The following is a 19,711-nucleotide window of genomic DNA, read 5'->3' as shown; positions in this document are numbered from 1 at the left end:
GATGGAGGAGGTGCTACTAAATTTTTTACCTGGGCAACGGGTATAACAGGTACACTGAGAAAGAGGGTCCCTTGAAAGAATACAGAGGTCAAATTCTGCTCAAAGTGATGTCAGTCAAATGCCAAAGCATATTGAGACTGTGGCCTGACTGATCCAATGCAACGTACATTTTGCTTTTCATGAAACTATTTATCTCCTTTTCATGGTTCCTGGCAATATATAATTTCCTTTTTATATGGAACCCTTAAGGCATTTATGGATTCTGAAATTATGAGCTGAAAATTGTACAAGGATGATAATGAGATACTGGAGTCTTTTTTATAGCAGAAATTTACATTACAGTAATGAAATTTAAGTTTCCATGCCATATCTACAGTTTTGCTTAAAGGCTTGCCAGGTAGGTTTACATTAAACCTCTATCTAAAGGAATTTTCTCCTTAGGCTCCAAAATGAACTGTCTTTTCCAGTGCTTTTTTATATTAACCTTCAAAAGCATTCTCTAAGGTACCCTAGGGCTAAGCCAAATTAATTTCTCATTTTTAGACTGGCTTTCTATATACAGTGGTAAAATAACTTCTACTCTAATATGAATGAGTACGGAGGTTGATCCTCCTTGTAAGAGGAACTGAAGGAAGAACAACAACAAAAAATTCCTGGAGACATCCAGGTTACGGTATTTGGAAGTCACTACCTTGACTAAAGGGTGACCCTGCCAGACCTGTAGATAATTTCCCACATGAAACTTGCTTTCAAAGTAGAGTCCCATGAGATTAATTCCTACCACCTTAAAAGTGAACTTCTGTTCATAAATATGAAACTAGACTTGGTAAGTCTCTTGTCCAAAGTCTACTGAGCAATGGATTCCTTACTATGCAGGCAACACGACTTTTCATCTTCCTTAAGGGACAAATGCTTGACCAATTTTTGGTTTATAGGAGAAGATATACATCTCATGAAGATGATTCCATCTCATTTCACATGCCATACTTCATATGAAGAACGTAAATGAAAACAAAAAAGGCAAAGTTGTTTAAAAACAAAATTTCTTATGCCAATTCTCTTTCAAACCTAAAAAAAAAAAATCAGAAAGGAAATACAAGCCTGTTTTTTTTTAACAATACAAAAAGCTCCCTCCTTTCTACATCAAGTATATTAAATAGCCTAAACTTCTGGATAAGGTACATAATAGGAATCTTCTCATTTTGGTCTCTATTATCATTTATAAAAGTGTATAATTTTTTCCCATGAGCATTAAAAATTTGGTATAAAATTTTTTTCTAAAATACTTCCAATAATATGTACTTGCAAAAAGAAAAATACCATGTTAAGTTGAAGTACAGCAGACATTCTTCATTTACGACAAGATGACATCAAACATATCTTCCTTCGGTGTCACCAGAGTACCACAGTCCTGTGTCTTCAGACATGCTTAAGCATTCTGCTTATGTTTCTTGGGAGTTTGCCTTTCATGATGTTTATCAATCCCTTTAATCATTTACTGTTCATAAATTCTGCCAGCTACTAGCATGAGCCCAGATGCCTCATTTTTTTTTTTACCAGTTAAAATAATATTTCCACTTAGTCACCTGTGAAGCCCGCAAAAGTAAGAATTAGCTCTTCCCTCACCTAAACAGCCTTAAACAGGAGACAGAACTTTTGTGCTCCTTTTACATAGGAAAGGAAAATCTTTTAAAGAGTTGGAGCAACAGATGTATTCTGGGCATGTAAGTTCTTTACATTCCTTCCTGTAGCTCAATATCAAATTTGAAATGTAGTTAAATCACAGGTTTACATTTAAGCTTTCTTATCTCTGATAATGGACTTGGACACATATCAAAGAACCTGCCCATGTGCACTTCTTATCAGTCTCTGACAGGTATGAGGTTTAGGAGTTCAATATAAGACTTTACTGCTTATGTGTTTAAAAATTCAGATGTAATGTATCAGCAAGTATTTGGATGAGGGCTCCAATTACTTATGATCCTAGGTAATCCTATATTGCTACAGGTTGTCTGGTTATAAGCTACAGATTTAAAATATTCTTAGGATGGATAATTCACAACCATGAGATAAAGGTACTAAACTACAGATTTAAAATATTCTTAGGATGGGTAATTCACAACCATGAGATAAAAGTATATATCTGTATCTATAAATAAAATACATGAATGCCTTTCAGTTTGAGAACGGGAAGGCTTTCCTCTTTAATTTTTATATTAATCTATTGCTTTGAATGGACATTATATCAATTGATAAAATTTCCAAAAAGTATAAGAGTATCAGTATAAAGAGCTGAAAGGGAAAGAGAAGTTTCCCATTGCAGAAACCACCCCCTCTGCAGAAGTAACCATTGTTAACGGATTTCTTGTATTTCCTTCCAGAGATATTACAGGAACAACAAAGTTTAGGTGTATATGTTTATGAGAGGGAGGGCGGGAAGATGGGGGGTGGGTGTAGGGACGACAAGCAGCACCAAAACCTCATCAGCTTGGGAGAGAGATGGATGGATTGATTGACTGACTTTCCTATCTTTACAAGTAGTAGCAAGTTATTCACACTGTTCTCAACACTGCTTATCTTCCTTAACAATATACCCTGGAGATTGGTCCATCAGTACATGAAGACTTGGTCCCTCGATTTTTTATGTATGTATATAACATTCCTTGTACAGAAGCACAACACCTTACTCAATCACACTACTACCAAGCAACATATAGGTTGTTTCCTTCTTTTTCCTTTGAATAGGAGAGTATTAGAGCTGCAATAGGACAGGGCTGGAGGTGGGGGGTGGTGCACTGTATGAATATTAACATTTTGTCCTGCCTACTGCCTTCCTTCTTTTAAAAAAGTACTGATGTCTAAACGAGAGCCTGTATGGAAGAGATGGATGTTAGCTTTCCTGCTGCTACTCATAGGAAGGTAATACCTTTGTCTCTAAAGCTGATGAAGTTCTGGTGATTCCTGTAAGCAGCAGCTGAATCCTGGGGGAAAAGAACCACTAGACTTTGCGAGAATCCAATTGTTCATGTTGGGAGACCAGCCTGGGCATCTAGGATGCCTACCGCAAACCCAAATTCTCCAAAGTTAGGGAAGCCTCAGTGGAATCTAGGTCACAGTCACCACTACCCTCAACCCTTCCACATAGCATGATGCAGAATTTCAGTTCTGTTGGGACTCAGTTTAGAATTCACATAAGCTCGGGACAAAAACCTTCCCAACAGTGAGGCAGCCACAACTCTCTAGAGCTGGACTGGCTGGGTTTGGGGCAAGTTACTGAACCTTCATATGGCTCAGTTTCCTCTTTGTAAAATGAGCAAAGTAATACCTACCTCAGAGGGTGGGTGTGAGGATTAAGTAAAATAATGCCTATGTAACTTGCTAAGCAAAGTGCCTGAACTTACTAAGGGCTCAAGAAAATGTTTATTATTGGTAAAACAATCCAAAGCCTTTCTTTTTTTCTTTTATTTTTTGAGAAACATCTTGGCAGCACCTAAAAATACACTGGTTGTGAATTTTGGCCTCAGGGTGATCCTTCACTCTCCTCTTATATCTCCATGCCCCCACATTTCCTGCAAATCCCCTCCCCCATTTTGTATCCGTGTACTTGTATAGTTTCATTTGCCTACAATGTCCCTCATCTTCACATGGGTATATTTTATTCACTTTTCAAGATGCAGCCCCGAATTCCGGCTAAGGGTCCTCCCTCTGGATTCTACTGTCCCCTGAGTCCAGTTCCCTTGTAGCACTGTCATGCTACTCAGAAGGGATCTGAGAGCAGGGTCTTATAGGAACTGTATACTAAGTTCCCAGTACTGTTAGCACAGTGTAGGCACTTGCTAACTGCTGCTGAATTAAAACAAACCCTGATGCAGAGACTGATTCCAGTCTATTTAATTATAGAATATAATCTATGCCTCTGGTATCTTCTTTCAATCAACAATGTGGGCATCTGCACTTCAGGTGTTCATAGTGTTAAAAGCCTTAATTTAGAATCACCTGTCATGTAGCTTCTGTCAAAGCATGGTTGAGGCAGCTGAGGAGAGACTTCCTGTAAGAGGCAAGCTACCTTCTACCCATCACTCTCTTAAGCAAACCATCAGAATGCTTTGACTAGGTTGTTTTTCACTTTGCACCATAGTAAAAAGGATTTTCAATACTTCAGCTTAGCATTATATTCTACAATTACTCAGAAGCAATAAGAGAAACGACTATATATAGAAAGCCTGATTTATTCTTCACATAAAATTGCTACAGAAGTTGTAGTCTATTGTGCTATTCAAAATCATGAATAAACTTATATGGTAAATAACATTAAAACTTACAACTCCTGACAAATTGGCATGCTTTCCTTGAATAGACCACTGAACTGTACATTCCATCATATTTTTCCCTTCTTTGTTATGGCTGCATGGTAGCTCAGGACAGGTCAATGCTGAATTACTCTCTTCTCAGCTGCAGTTAAGCTGCTGCTGTGTGTTATTCTATTACTCTATTCTAATTTACTCCACTGTGTATGTATTTTGATAAAGAATAATGAATCTCATATTTTTGTTTGGTTATCAGGACTGCTTGGAGAACAGTTGTCACCAGATACCTGGCACATGTAATACATTTGCCTGCATTGTCACCCAAATGTGCCCTAAATACACACATTCATACCAAACTTGTCAGCACACAAAGACTTGAGATAAATAACAAATGCCTGGACTTAGTAAAGGCTTGCAAGTCTAGAATACGTTGCCCCAGTTTTAGCTGGCAACAGGAGACAGGCGTGTATGTGGCTGGTGCCTGCACAGACGGTAAGATGGACACAGCGCCCAGGCTGGAAAGCCATCCTTTAATCGGCGTACTGAAATCAGTTCTGCCCGGAGGGGAACAATTATGCCTACCTTCCAAGCAACAAAAGGAAGGAAAGGGGAAAAGTGAAGAGGAAGTTCATTTCCCCAATTGTAAAACTAAGAGTGAATCAGCACTGTAATCAGTAGACGCCGGGACTCTGCCTGTGCCAGAGACAAGGGCTGGACTTGCAAACATCCTGCCGCCACCCCTGCAACTTGGAGGCAAGTATAGTGACAACCAGATGGTCAGCTTTTGAGGGAAGGTTTTTAGTTTTGTTTTCAATGGCAGAAATGAGCAACTAGAGGCAGTCTCACAAGCAGGCTTACCTGAGATGAGGTGGCTAAGAAATGCTGATGGACAGGAGCACATCTGCCAGCATACTTCAAGTATCAAGAGTTGGCTCTAGGACGTTCAAAACTTCAGGAGAAAGGAAGGGTGCTGTGGTGCCACTCCCACTCCTTGTGATGGGAGAAAGCAGCAAGCGCCCCCCAGCATCATCTCTGAGGCTCTGCCCTATCTCAAGATCTCATGGTGGGGGGGCTCACATCTGGGCTACAAACTGTGGCTCAGAATGAGAGACTCATCCTCAACAAGGTGGAGGACTGGTCTCAGCTCTAATTCTGGTTCTGCTGCCTCCCAGCTCTCTGATCCTGAGGAAGTCATGCTGTCCCTCTAAAACCTAGTCTCTCCTCCACAAAGTAGGAATGCTGATAATGGTGATTTACCCCACTGGGCTATAGGGAAGATGAGGCAATGTCCAAAAAAGCCCTGGACGAGTACCTGGCAACAGTAGGTGGTCCCTAGACATCCATCCCACTCTCTTTCCTTCCTGGGATCCCCCATCCTCATCCTTTATGTTCTCCGTTCTAGCCAGTCCCAGCTACTGCCTGCTCTCTGCTCCCTCCCTGTCTTCAGCTTTGGCCTGCCCTGCCCCTCTTTTTTCAGGTACTCCAGCATTGCTCCTATTTTCCCACATTCTTCTTAGCTCCTCAACTCACTCAGAATCTGAACTTCAGTGACACCAGGGCATGGAGGGTTACAGTGAGACAACATGCAGTGGCTGCTGCAGCCTCTTTCCTTAAGCACTCAACAGGAGGAGCCTGCCATTACCCACCCACTACAAGGTGGCAACTGAGCATGGTGGTTGGGTGTGGGGGAATACTGGGCTCACACCCCACCTCTACTCTCAGGCGAGTCAGGTAACCTTTCTGTACCTGCTTCATCACAGGTAAAATGTGGGCTGTAACAGGACCCCTGCATTATGACGATTAAATAAGTAAATACATGTACAGTGTGTGGCACAGGTGCACTTAACGAATATTAGCTGTCCTCTCCTGCATCACTATCATCCTATATCTTATGGAGACCTGATGACCCATGACTATATGTTCAACCTTTGAGAGAAAGTTTGCTCTCAAGAATATGAACCAGGCATGGGCTCATCAAACCAAGATGGAATTTCACAGCCACACAACGTGATCCTGGCAGAAGAATCAGTTCTTATCCACATTTATAGGTTTTGGACAACATCACCACAAGTTGGAGACTTGCACATAGCACATGAGTTGGCTTTTGGCAGCCCTGCCATTTCTGGCAGACCACCAGAAGATGCTACCACCCAGAGGCCTGTGCCTGAGGAGCTCCCAGAGCTGCTGAGCCAGAAAATACCCTGTTCTTGCATGTTCCAGGCCGTCACAGAAAAAAGGCCAGTCCTTTAGGTCCCTTATTCTCTGCTTAATCCCATTCTAAGATGCACTCCTTACAACACTGTCATTAAAACTAATAGAGGCCAAACCCTAGCACACCGGAGTTTGTGTCCTCTAATGATCTGTAATGGGCACTGATAATGAAAGCTATTTCCCAGAAATTTAGTTTTTAAATGCATCAACTGCATCCAGAGATAAGTAAGAAGATGAAATTTTCTTCATTTTAAAAAACTACACAATGTTATTCTCAAGGGAGCTAGTGAGTTAGCTAGGAATAAAATAAATTCTGCAACAACCATTTAGACCCAAAAAAGGGACATTTTCAGAGAACACACAAGGAACTCATGGAAACAACAATAAAAAATAAGTACAGATTTCCCTCTTGGAGTGCAAAGCTACCAAATCCTTCACTAAGTCCATGTAAGAAAGAGCCATTGTAGTGGACATTTGTGGTCTAAGGCTGTCTCTCCTCTGGGAAACACCCCTCTTCTAAATTCTGATGATCCAAGAACTTTGCATGTCAATCTTCCCTCCTCAGCCAAGGAGAAACAGGTGATTCAGGTCTAGCCCAATAGGGTATTATATACTCCTGAACACAGTGATTAGTTAAGAGATGAGGACGTGATCAACTTGGACCAAGAGGATGACTGTTGAAACTTTTGCAGAAGAGACGCTCTTTCTTTTCTCCTGGACTTGAAGCTTATAGAAATAAGTTCACCTGGCAACCATCTTACAATTAAAAAGAAAGAACTTCCCTAAGAGAAGAGTCAACAGAGAGGAAACTGAGCTGAGAGATGCCAAGAGTTGGGGCTTAATGGCAACATGTGAGCCCCTGGATCCAGCCATACCTGAAAACAGACATTCCTGTGCTTTCCAAGTAAATAAATGAACCAAAAAGTTTCATGTTAGCTTAAGTTAGTTGGGTTGTGTTTTCTGTTACTTGTAAGCAAGAATCTTAATTGGTAATTTGCTAAAGCTGACACACAGGGTATTGAATATAGCAACTACCTGTACATTTAAAAGATGTCGTATTAGAGAAGTTCATACTAGTGCTAGAAACATGTGAGAAACTAGCTCTTGCTAGTGTCTAGAAAGGTCCTGGATTCAGAGAAATGCAAACACTCCAAAATAAAGCCCAGGACAGTGAATTCAAACAGTGCATGGAACTTTCTGACATGCTAAAATGCTGGGATGCAGTTTCTACATTTCACCTAAAATTTGAGAAACAGAATGGATGTTACCAATCCAAATGAAAATAAATACTAGGCTCACTTTAGCAGGTTTAGCACAGTAACTAAAGGCTAAAGATAGCAACTCTGTCTAAGGAGTAAAAATAAGCAGGAATTTTCTGTAAGGCTATGTGATCGCTATTTATACTCTCTCCTTATTAAGCCCACTATGAATTTGGCCTGTCATAATTGTCTCTGAGCTGCTCTGCTCTGCCCTCCCTGAGCCCAGAGGTAGTCTCTCAGAGGTACAACCTGACTCTGACGTAAACAGCTTCTGCCAAAAGCTGAAGGTGTCAAAATTTGTCTGGTGTGTTTAGTGCTGGGTTGTAACAGACAAGAAGAATACAGCTTATTTTCAAATCCACTTTGCTGGCTTTTTATAATGTAAAACTCAAAGCAAAGAGGATGAAGCAGAATGTTGTAGGGCCTTGTGTGACACTTAGAAATGAAAACAGGCCCTTTGTAGAAGAAAATGTGGGCTAAAAAAACAGAGAAGAGTTCCAGATGGTGAGGTCTATTTACTGTGAAGCAAAACTGTGATGAAAGTAGGGAATGTCTCAGGCAAGTCAATTACACAAGATAAATCGATAGAAGATGTTCTATGGGGATCCAGCTAGCATGGAATTCTAGAATGGGAAGACAACATTAATAGGCTTTCCCTGCTTTGGTGCCTAAAGAAGTAAATATCATATTGACCTAAGAAACAAAACAATTGTAATACTATAGATAAAAAGCATATGTTCAGACAAAGTCAATTACGAGCTGCTCCTTGCACATGCCTTGTACATTCCTGCCCCTGGGTCTTCCCGCACTGCTCCCCTTGCCCAGAATACCCTGGTATCTTTGGTCTGAACCTAACCCACTTGTCAAGATCCAGTTCAAGTGCCAATTTGATGACAAAGCCTTCCTTGACCACCCTAGCTTAAAGTCATCTTTCTAGTAGAGGACTTTTTTTTTTTTTTAAGTTGAGGACTTTTAGCAGCACTTTGTCCTATAGCATCTAGACCTTTTGATGCTGTTTTATAGTTTGTATGTTATATATTAATAATATATGAATATATTTTCTATTTTTTCTCTTTCACTATTCAGGGCACTATCTCTACCTACATCATCTTTAACATGATGTGCTCACATACAGGGGACATTCAGTAATTGACTGAATGAGGAATAGTTTGATTGCAGAAGCCTGGGACACCTTGAACCAGAGAAAAGAAAAATGCATACAGGAAGTCAGTCATCTAGTGTTATTCCCACTATGTCCTTTCTGTCTCTATGTGCAATGCAATCACAGCCACTGGTCTGTCCCCTCATGGTGGGAAACATGGCTGCTCATCAATCTGAAGGCCAAGAGACATTCTTAATCCAGTTCCAGTTAAAAAAAAAATTCCTACGAAAATATTACAGTCCACCTGGTTTGGTCATGTATTCCTGCCCAATTCCTCACACTATTACCAGAACCATGGCACAAAATCTACATCCGTGAATAAGAAGGTCTTCCATCCAATAACTCTACAAATTTAATTATTTCAGACCCATGGTTTTATTATGATCAAGTGAAATCTTTCTAAAATACAGCATGCTTTTCCCCCCTACCTTCAAAAACAGAATATATCAAGTGGAATTTACTTTACTGAGGGATGAGAATTATAAATATCAATTAGTGTTTGTGTTGTCATATACGTGTCAACCCAAGTGGCTGTTGGGCATGAAATGTGGCTTGCTTTTTATCCAGGCCCTTGTAGTATTATAGTCTCTGCGTGTTTTTTCCCCAAAGTTCTCTGTACCTTGCCTCATCAACAATTATTAACTTCTGTTAAATGAACAGGTGAAGTGTTATATTTTGAAATACTGGATGATGGGAAATCTGGGAGCCAAGTGTGTTATAACTAGATACGATAAGGTATATCTTGGACATGGAAACCTTAGAAGCTGCTCCTTGTTCAGCTCCTGCTGAAAGGTTCTATAACCTATAACCCTCTGGCCACAGATGATTAAATAATAGAAACACCTGCCTTGGGGCTTCTGGCCCACAGGCAACCACCAGCCAATGACAGGCCCAGAGCAAAGTGAGCTCAGTCAGTCAGATTCTTGCTCTTGGGAAACACGGCTGGGAAGCAGAGAATTAGGGAGAAGCAGAGACTGTGGATAGTGAAGTTCTGAGATAGCATTGGGGCTGGAAGGGTCACGGCACTCCCCCATGGTACAGAAGCCATGGGACATGGGGTGGGGAAGACACAAAGACAGAATGGTGGGAAAGGATAAGTCAGGGGTGAGTACCAAGCAGAGGTAGCCTCAGGTAGAGAAAGCCAACATGCCAAATGGCTAAATGGCTGCAATGTGGATGGCACAAAGTGAGCTGCTTAACTTCATTCTGGTCCTGGCTTTCCTCCAAGTGGCTTCACCTCCCTGTAGCTCCAGCTCTTTCTGGCCTGAATTTCTGGTCTGTGTTTCTGCCTAATATTCCCTCTATCCCCTGAAGTGACCAGATGAAGGTGTGGGCTCTCCTGGCTACTTGGAATGCATCAGTACTTCCTGCTAGGTGTGCATCCAGGATTGGTTCAGATAAATTAGAGAAAGTGGTTGGGTTTGGAACCAGATATGATGGAATCCTGTAGGCAGCTTCCCTTCTCACCCCATGCCCGTCAGGAAGCAGGACTCAGTACCTCAGTACACCCTCCAAAGATACTTCATGTCCTCAGTTATTGTTAAAATAACAACTCTCCCAATAATTACGGCAGGTAACTTTTAATGAGCATTTATTAATTAGAAGCCAAGCTAAGTGTGTGAACTACTTCATTTAAGCCTTATGACAGTCCTATGAGGTAGATATACTATTTCTCTTCCTTTTAAATAGAGGTGGTTTGCAGATGCCAAGTAAGTTCTTCTCTGCAACACAGCTACTAAGCAGTGAAGGTGGGATACAAACTCAAGTAAGTCTGTCCCAAAGCCTATGTTCTTAACATTGTGACACACTGAATGATGACAATTTGACTTTTACCAAAGACTCATGAGAGGACTTAAAAGAGGATTCATATCTCTTACCAATATGAGAAACTCCCTAAGATCTCCTTTTAGATGGTTCTGTTCCCTAAGTTCCTCCCCAACTGACAACCCCATCATCTCTCCTCCTTCTTCTCTATCTAGCCTCCAAAACTCTCAATCCATATGCCTGGTCAACAAAACCAAAGCATGGAGCTTAGGAGTCCTGATTCTACTCTCAGCTTTGCAGAAACACACATTCTCCAGGCTCAGAGCTACTACATAGAGCAAAGGCAGCCCCAGAGTGATGCACAGGAAAGCAGTCTTTATAGGGTCATAACCTCTCCAGAAAAAAAGGGACATCTTCATGGCAGCAAAACTCAGGTCAGGTCATCTGAGCAAAGTGTCTTCCTTCTCTTCTTTGCTACAAATTCTTGTATTTCTTGATGAATCCAGAGTAAAAGCTAAGCATAAGGCTGTGGCAGCACACAGAGGGTTCTGCCTGAAATCACTGCTCTCCTATTCTGGGGGTGGGGGACCCGACGTTCTGATTACATATTCAAGTTCTCACGAGGGTCTTAGTTTCCACCCAATGTTTTGAACACATAGAGACCTAATTCTTCCTGAAGTGTACCTAATTTGGTGGAGGAATAAGGTGCGAAGTGAGGAGTTTCCACCCAATGTTTTGAACACATAGAGACCTAATTCTTCCTGAAGTGTACCTAATTTGGTGGAGGAATAAGGTGCGAAGTGAGGAATAAGGCACAAAGCTGACTCTCAGTTTCAAGAATATTCAGGTTATTGCTAATGGAGCTCTCAACAACCCCGTTCAGATGGGGTAGTTTTCAAAATATCAACTAAACTCAGGTTCTGTTAAGCTTCCCTTTGTATTGCCACTGGAATTGGCTAGTGAATTGTACCTTGAAAAGAATAAACAACAGAAGCTGACATTTCTGGAAGTGGAAGAAGAACCTGGCAGAATCAGCCATGTGTGCAAAGAAAAATATAGCAAGAAAAGTTTCTCCCTAATGATCCAGAAGTTTCTTCCTAACTTCCAGAGTGCTTTCTTGTGGGCCTATGACCTAATTGACTCATGTTGAAATTAAAGGTAGAACTTAATAACTGGTTTTTGAAGAAGAGGTTATTTAGAATATCCTTATAGACAAAGAATAAAAAAAGAAAAAAAAGAGCCTGCATCCCTACACAGAGATTTGGCTGTTGTTTGAAAATTTGGTAGCAAAACTTCTCTTGACCAACCATACAAAGCATAGTCTCTCTTCACTTACTTTTCCTGGCTCCTTAGATTCAGAGTTTAAAAAACTACCAGTTCTTAAGAGCTTTCCTTTTCCATATAAGTTCAGAAAACAATCCTTAGAGTTATGAATTAAATTTCAATTTAACAGGATATTTGTTGTAGGGCTTTATACAAGAGATTGTTACAGATTTTTTGTCACAAACATTTGTAAACTGCTGGTTGTTTGGGAGGGGAAAAAGTACAAGAGTCCTAAGGAGAAATTCTCTTTGGCGGTGGAGAGGCTTCAAAGCACAACATAACCAAATGACATCAACTTTCAATTTTTCATTCTTTCAAATATTTTTTCTCTCTCTCCATCATTCTTACAGCCCAAATTTAAATTTAATGGCATCTTAAATGTGAGGTTAACAGAGACTTTTGAGAAAAACAAACAAGCAAACAAACATTTGGAACATTCCACCATCTTTTCTTTTCTAAGCCCAAGGACAATTGGCAGTCTTAGCCACAGGCAGCCTCCTGGCTAACAGAATAAAAAAGTTCAGTCACAAAACTACAACTCCTCCTCCCCCACTCTCAGTAAGCTGGACCAAGGCAGACCAGGAAATTACAAACTTAAGGGTAGATCTACAAGATGAAGTAGGCAGATTATTAGAAACCCTGCCCACACAACATAAATTACAAGGACAATTCATTCAACCATAAATATTTTTAAGTGAATGGCCAAGCCACTCACTTGCTACTTAAAAACTGTCTTATTTTGGCACCAAGGCTCCCCCCATGTATGTAGATCTGATTTCTACCATCTGGGCCGTTAGAGACTTGAGAGGAAAGTATTTGTCTCTTTCCTAGTGCCTGCAACAGTGTCTTAAACACATGGTATTCAGTATACATTTGCTAAATGACTGGTAATGGATGGTCTGTCAGATCTGACTGATTCCGATCGCTAATGTTCTTGAGGGTACAGGAAGGCTACAGCAGCGAATATTCCACTAGTGGTGCCATATGCCATTAAAGGTACATGTAAGATTAAGGTAAGTCTGCATTCCACTGAGATTTAAGAAGGGTTAGAGGGTCAAACAAGAGCAGCTGGTGGGTGTTTTTCCGCTAATAATTATTCAATTGCAGCCTTCACTTGGGACAGTGATGGGTCTAACTACTGTCTGGGATGATTATGTTGGCCATGTCTGTCACTAACATGTGGATCTTGTCTCTACTGGATTAGTGTGTCCAGGATTCCCATGACTCCACTTCTTGGTTCTTGATCTCCTGCCAGTATATTTTCACTGTGACGATTGCACATTCTAAGTGCTGCCATGGGATGACTAAGGACATATTTCCTCTAATTCCACTTTCACACAAAAGATCAAGAAAAGAATGGGAAAGAGGATGTGTGTGTGTGTGTGTGGGGGGGGGCTATTTCTCCTCTAGGGGAAGCAAAGAGTTCCATGGTGCTCCTATCATGAAGTCTGTGCTGTAAGGCATGACATATGGAAGTAAAGGGAAATACAGGCTTCCTCTGAGACACAGTTGAAGCCAACACATTTATCTTAGATAAGAAACCTCTCTTGTGCTTCACCTTTGGATTTTCCAACTTTCAAGCAGTAGTCTTCAAATCCAAGTGCTGAAGTTAGTGGGTTTTAATTGTGCCTGTCAGGGATGTCTAACATGGGCCTTGCCAATGTCATCCTCCCATTACATCCCTAGTGCTGCAACCCTTAGATTTTAATCTGTAAGTTGCACCTGCTGACATCTTCTAAAGTTGTGAATACAGTGGTGAACAAAATTAACAGAGCTTGCCAACTTGCTTGAACCTAGGATGATTTCTCTAGGTCACTGCTTTAGTCACTAGAAAAACAAAAAAAACCCCTCTTTTTTTGTGTGTCTAATCACAAACAGTATCGCTTCTCCTATTCCTACAGTAGAACCTGAAAAGGATTATAAAATTACTCAATTGTTCCCTTTTTCATTAGCACCAAGCAGGTGATCTTACTGGCTAGAAGGCAGGGGATAGTGATGAATACAGGTGATTTAAGCAGTGTGTCTGAGGTTACCAGGGCAACCGTTAATTATTACTGAGTAACTCTAGTATATCTCTATAAAGGTCAGGAGTTAAGGTTTTTCTATCATATATTTTGCTTTAAAATGGGGCTTTTAAAGGAAATTGGGGAGAGAACAGATGGAGGATGACAAAAGAAGATCAGGTTAAAGAACTATATATAGCACAAGAAAAACTACTTACATTTCATAATGTTGGTTTAGGAGATGGCAGAAGAGTTCATGCATAAATGTAAAAAATGACTTTCTGTTTTTCTAAGTTAGGGCTTCTCAAAGATTAAGAAATCTGAAATCAGGCCAGATGCAGAGACTCTAACTGGATTTACTTTACTTAGTACCCTGAGACCAATTTCCTCTGTTGTTCCAGAGTTACCATTTTCTGAACTGACCTGGAGCCCTGGACAGACCAGGCTGGACGGGAGTCATGTGGTCACTGAAAGAAGAATTCAAGACTTGATTTCATTGACACACAACAAAAGCAACACCTTCTTGGTATAGGTCTTAGTCTTCAAACGGCATCTTATGCACATCCTTAGTTATTGAGGATGTAACAAATTTGAAAAATTTTTAAAAATCCCTGTGTTCACTTCAGCAGTACATACACCAAAAAATTTAATGATAGAGAAGATTAGGATGGCCCCTAGGCAAAAAAACAAAACAAAACCAAAAAAAACCCATGCAAATTGTAAAGCATTTCATATTTAAAAAATCAAAACATCAGGTTGTATGCCTTAAACTTACACAGTGATGCATGTCAATTACTTTTCAATAAAACTGGAAAATAGGGCACCTGGGTGGCTCAGTGGTTGAGCATCTGCCTTCAGCTCAGGTCGTGGTCCTGGGGTCCTGGGATCGGCTCCCGCATCAGGCTCCCTCTAGGGAGCCTGCTTCTCCCTCTGCCTATGTCTCTGCCTTTCTCTCTGTGTCTCTCATGAATACATGAACAAAATCTTTTAAAAAAATCCCTGGAAAATAATAACACATTAATTAAAAAAAAAAAAAAACCCTCACAAAGTGCATCCTACAACTTTAAGAAAAAAGTAAAATGGTGATTTTAAAACTGAGGTAATCTATTTCCGAGTTTTCAAAACTGAAAAAAACCAATGTGTACACACGTTAAAAAAATTCCAACACGACAAAGGGTAGTGTTGAAAGAGAGTCAGTTTCCCTTCCACCAAAGGCTACTGCCTATATGCTTCTATCAGAGACAACCACACAGATTATTAACCTGTATCTTTCCAGAAATATTACAAACATGTACACACATCGGTAGGTATATACATCCCTGAATTCTTTTTTTTTTTTTTAAGATTTATTTTTATTTATGATAGACATAGAGAGAGAGAGAAGCAGAGACACAGGCAGAGGAAGAAGCAGGCTCCATGCCGGGAGCCCGATGCGGAACTCGATCCTGGGACTCCAGGATCGCGCCCTGGGCCAAAGGCAGGCATGAAACCGCTGAGCCACCCAGGGATCTCCAAACATCTCTGAATTCTTATATATAAATAGGAGAATACAATGCACACAGTTTTTAAATCTAACTGGATATCAAAATCACCTCAGAAGTTTAAGAAACATACCAAAACTCAGATATCACCCCAGACCAATGAACTCTGAGGCTCTAGCAAAGGAGTCTAGGTCTTGGCATTTTTTAACTTTAGGTTCCCCACATGATACTAATATGTAGCTTGGACTGAGACCCACAGTACCTTGCTTTGCCCTTAATGTACCTTAGAAGTTTGTTTTATAGCAGCCTATGTAACACCATTTCATTTCTCTGCTGTACTGGGTAGCAGTCTAGTCTAAAATGTATTTTGGCCATCTTTCACGGATGGTCATCCCTTCAGGTCCCACTCTTTGGCTTTCATAAATGGTGTCACAATATACATCTGTGCTGGAGAACATCCATCTATCCTCTATCCTGCCCTCTTCACCAGGAGCTAAACAGCATGGATTACATCATCAGGGCTCCTGCACCCTGTGGCTCCCTGGTGCGGTCACCAAGGAGGAGCTCTGCAGAGATTAGCAGGGAGGAGAGAGCCAAGGCATTTATTCTCTTGTCTCCCTCTAAAGTTGCTCGCCCCTGGCTGAACCTCTTCACCAACATTCCTTTTAAGCTACTAACTCTCTAGACCTCTCTCCCCTTTGGAGTTTGATAACCACTTTCTAATCAAGTCCCTCTAGTGTAAGAATGCTAACTGGTTGGGTGCTTGTAGCCCTAATTTACTGTACTAAGTCTTGTGATTTTTTTTTCCTGCCCCCATGTCTTTGCAAATAAAACTCTCCTTGAATTATGCTCTTTTTACAGTGCTGATGTTTTTCTTTTGATTCTAATACATCATCCTTGGAAATACATCTTTGTATTTATTTCTTTATGGACAATATCATCTTGGCTCCCTCTGGAGACATAACTTCTTCACATAAGGCAAAAAGAGGATGTGGGTGCCTGAGTGGCTCAGCTGGTAAACCATCTGACTCTTGATTTCAGCTCAGGTCATGATCTCAGTCAGGGTCATGAGATTAAGCCCTGCATTGGGTTTAGCACTAAGCAAGCAGCCTGCTTAGGATTTTCTCTCTCCCTCTCTTTGTTTGTGCTAAAACATTAAAAAAAAAAAAAAAAAAAAAAGATGTAATGGGGCAGTCTAAACCACAGTTCTTTTATTCTTTTTCTGAGCATTTTTGACAATAACCTGGGCACAGCCCCATCATCTGTTTAAATTGTAAGGCTATTAAAATAAATACTGAAGCAATGTCTTGGGGAGAACTCCAGTGCTTCTTTGAGAAAAGCTGCTAGGCACTGAAAGAGAATCTGCTAGAGCATATACAGTGTATGACTGAGAGGCAGAATTTCAGAAAGCTTTCAGAGACTTTCTTTTTGTCATAATGTCAGTCAAGTTTATATAGAGTCACAGGCTGGAGAGGAATTCCTGAGGCTAAATTATCCCCCGGTGAAAACTTAGGATTGCAATAAGGTTCTCTTCTAATTAGTATGGTTCCAATTGGCTCCACCTAAAAGAGAAACAATAAAGTAAATAGATGGCTTGATAGGACTCTGGAGAGTACACACCTACGCCTGCTGACTTGGTGCAAACAGCTTAAAGCTTGTCTTGAGAGAGGAGTGCTTCTACTAATTAGGGTGCATTTTATTATTTGTTGTTAACTTAGTTTTAGGTGATTGATTGATTTTTAAGATTTGAGAGAGAGAGCAAGTGAGTGAGGGCAGCAGGGCGAGGGGCAGAGGACAGCATCTCAAGCAGATTATGCACTGAGCACAGAGTGCAACATGGGGCTCGATCTCATGATCCTGAGATTACTACCTGAGCGGAAACTAAGAGATGCTTAACTGACTGTGCCACCCAGGTGTTTTATTTTAAAACTACCTCAATGTTTTGATGTGGGTTGCTCTGTGTCACACCAGGATCAAAGAAACAAAAATAAACACTGAATGTCTACTGCTACCACCAAAAGAAATCAATACTAAGGATTTGTTCATTGGTAAAGGGACAGTCTAAAAGCAAACCAACTTTTGCTTAGTGAAAAAGGAAACCAATTTTTTTTAAGGTTTGATTTATTTGAGAGAGCACATGTGCAGGTGAGCAGAGGAGGGGGAGAAGGAGAGGGAAAGAATCAAGCAGACTCTGAGCTGAGTGCAGAGCCAGCAGCACTACTAGATTTCACAACTCTGAGAACATGACTTCAGTTGAAACTAAGAGTTGGATGCTTAACCAACTAAGCGCCACTCAGGCGTCCCAGAAACCAATTCTTATTAACCATTTAATGTGAGCCAGGTCATTTACTATAAGGTTATGCCATCATTAACTCATAGGACCCTCACAATAACCTCGAAGGTAGGTCTTATTATTATTATGATTATTTTTACTATTATTGTTACCATTTCACATAAGAGGTTTAGCTCAGAGAGGACAAATAACTTACAGACCATGTCTAAAGTTAGGAAATAGCAGAGCCAAGGCTTCACTACCAGGCCACGTGGACTTTTCCATGCACCAGATCTCAAAAGCTTTTCATATGTGATATAATCCATGTCAGCCTTCAGAGATCTATTTGTAGTCTTAGGTTTATATATCAACTACATCTGTTCTCCTGAATGACTGTTGCCCATAATGCCATCCGTTATAAGAAATACATTTCCTCCCTCAAAAGTATTCACATAGAAAAGCCTTTCCTCAATTGTGGAACATTGCTTTTGATGCTAAAGTGCTGTAAAGAGCATGTTCTAAGGCCAAATACATTTAGGAAATGTGGCGTAACACCTACCCTTTGAGAAATGCACAAGGGACATATTAGTGGCTCAGAAGACCTGTAGACAAGAATTTGTAGAACTTCAACTCAGAGCTCTTGCCTTTCCCTACCTGTCCCACCCTCTTCCTGCATCAGTTTGGCGAATGCTGATTTAAAAGTCTCAAATATCCTGTACATGTCATCTACCACTTCTAAGCTGCTTTCCTGTCAAGGCAAGAGTCTTGATCTTCTCATGTTACATGCACAGTAGGTGCTCAATAGAAATATCTGTTGGTTTAATTGATGCACCTTCAAATTCTTGATTTGTGACCAAAAGGCAGGCATTTATTTGCAAAGCAGCAGGCTGGCTTCCCTGGGGCAATGGGAAGTGCAGCCCTGGTGAGTTAAAATGGGTTCCTCTATGAAGCAAAGGCATCAGTCCTCAGCCTCATAAGTTTTGACTGATCTCAAAGGCCAGGGACAGGGTTCTCTTAAGCCCCTCTACTATCATCAATGCAGGAACAAACAGAGTGCCAGTGATGATACAGGTTTGGTCCTGAGAGCTTTATAATGAGGTAAATCCTGTTTTTATTCTTGTGGAAGTCCATCCACCTAATGCACTCTGCCTATGGTTCCCAGACTTCAAGATGTATCAAAATCACCGGGGAGCTTGTTAAAACACAAGGAACTGGGCTCCTCCTCCAGAAGGGCTGATCCAGGAAGTCTGCGGTGGGGCCTAGGAATGTGTATATCTAACAGGCTCCCAGGTGATGCCAGTGACACTGGTTCAAGGAGCACTCTGACACTGCTACACTGGGCTAAGACCCTACCCTACAAGACCAGTGTAGCTGGGACCAAAGGAAGCCTACACTAGATCCTGCATGGTTTTCTAGATACTCAGTGCAGAGAAGGGGTTAAAAATGAGACCCTATGGCTGTTCCCAACTAGAAATGTGTTCCTAGCTAAGTAAGCATCTGCTTTCCAGACTGACTAAAAAGGTTTTAAAAGCAGTACATTTAATATGATTTTAATTTATCAAATTTAGGATCCGAATCTAAGATTCCCCCAAAGTACATACATAGGAGAGAAACAATTCCAAATCTAAGTGAGGAAACTGGCATTTTCCCCTTACAGGCATAATGGTGCTAAAAGCCATGCACAAAATATTAAGCCTGTTTCCTTCCCTAAAGATTTGATCAAAAATTCAAGATCTACAAATGCCTAACACCTACTTACACATATAAAACGCAGTGCTATGAGGCATTTGAGGGCAGCTAAATTCAGAATTAAATTCTTTTATTTATATGTTTAATTAAACTCCAAGACGTTACTCAGCATCTACTGTGTGTCACGACAAATTTGGGAAATTGTTTTAGATCTTTTAGGAAGATGAATTCATTTACAGG

At 40.7% G+C, this 19,711-nt stretch overlaps 1 protein-coding gene across 18 annotated transcripts in view; it reads right to left on the bottom strand.

Moving 5' to 3' along the window:
• Positions 1–19,711, bottom strand: part of ARHGAP26 (Rho GTPase activating protein 26) — a 419,259-nt gene that overhangs the window by 46,195 nt on the left and 353,353 nt on the right. For 2 of the 18 annotated variants that reach the window (XM_038530492.1, XM_038530497.1), the window contains one exon: positions 16,697–17,072. The exons of the other annotated variants lie outside the window; for them this stretch is intronic. Coding sequence is in view for 1 of the 2 variants with exons in the window: in XM_038530497.1 (XP_038386425.1) it covers positions 17,048–17,072 (25 nt within the window). In the remaining variant the exon portion in view is untranslated. Of the gene's footprint in view, positions 1–16,696; positions 17,073–19,711 lie in introns of those variants that run through there. 18 annotated transcript variants of the gene reach the window in all.

This window comes from Canis lupus, chromosome 2, assembly GCF_011100685.1.
Source record: "Canis lupus familiaris isolate Mischka breed German Shepherd chromosome 2, alternate assembly UU_Cfam_GSD_1.0, whole genome shotgun sequence".
Taxonomy (NCBI): Eukaryota; Metazoa; Chordata; class Mammalia; order Carnivora; family Canidae; genus Canis; species Canis lupus.
Note: the sequence above shows the minus strand (reverse complement) of the source record. Positions and strands in the feature narration are given on the sequence as shown.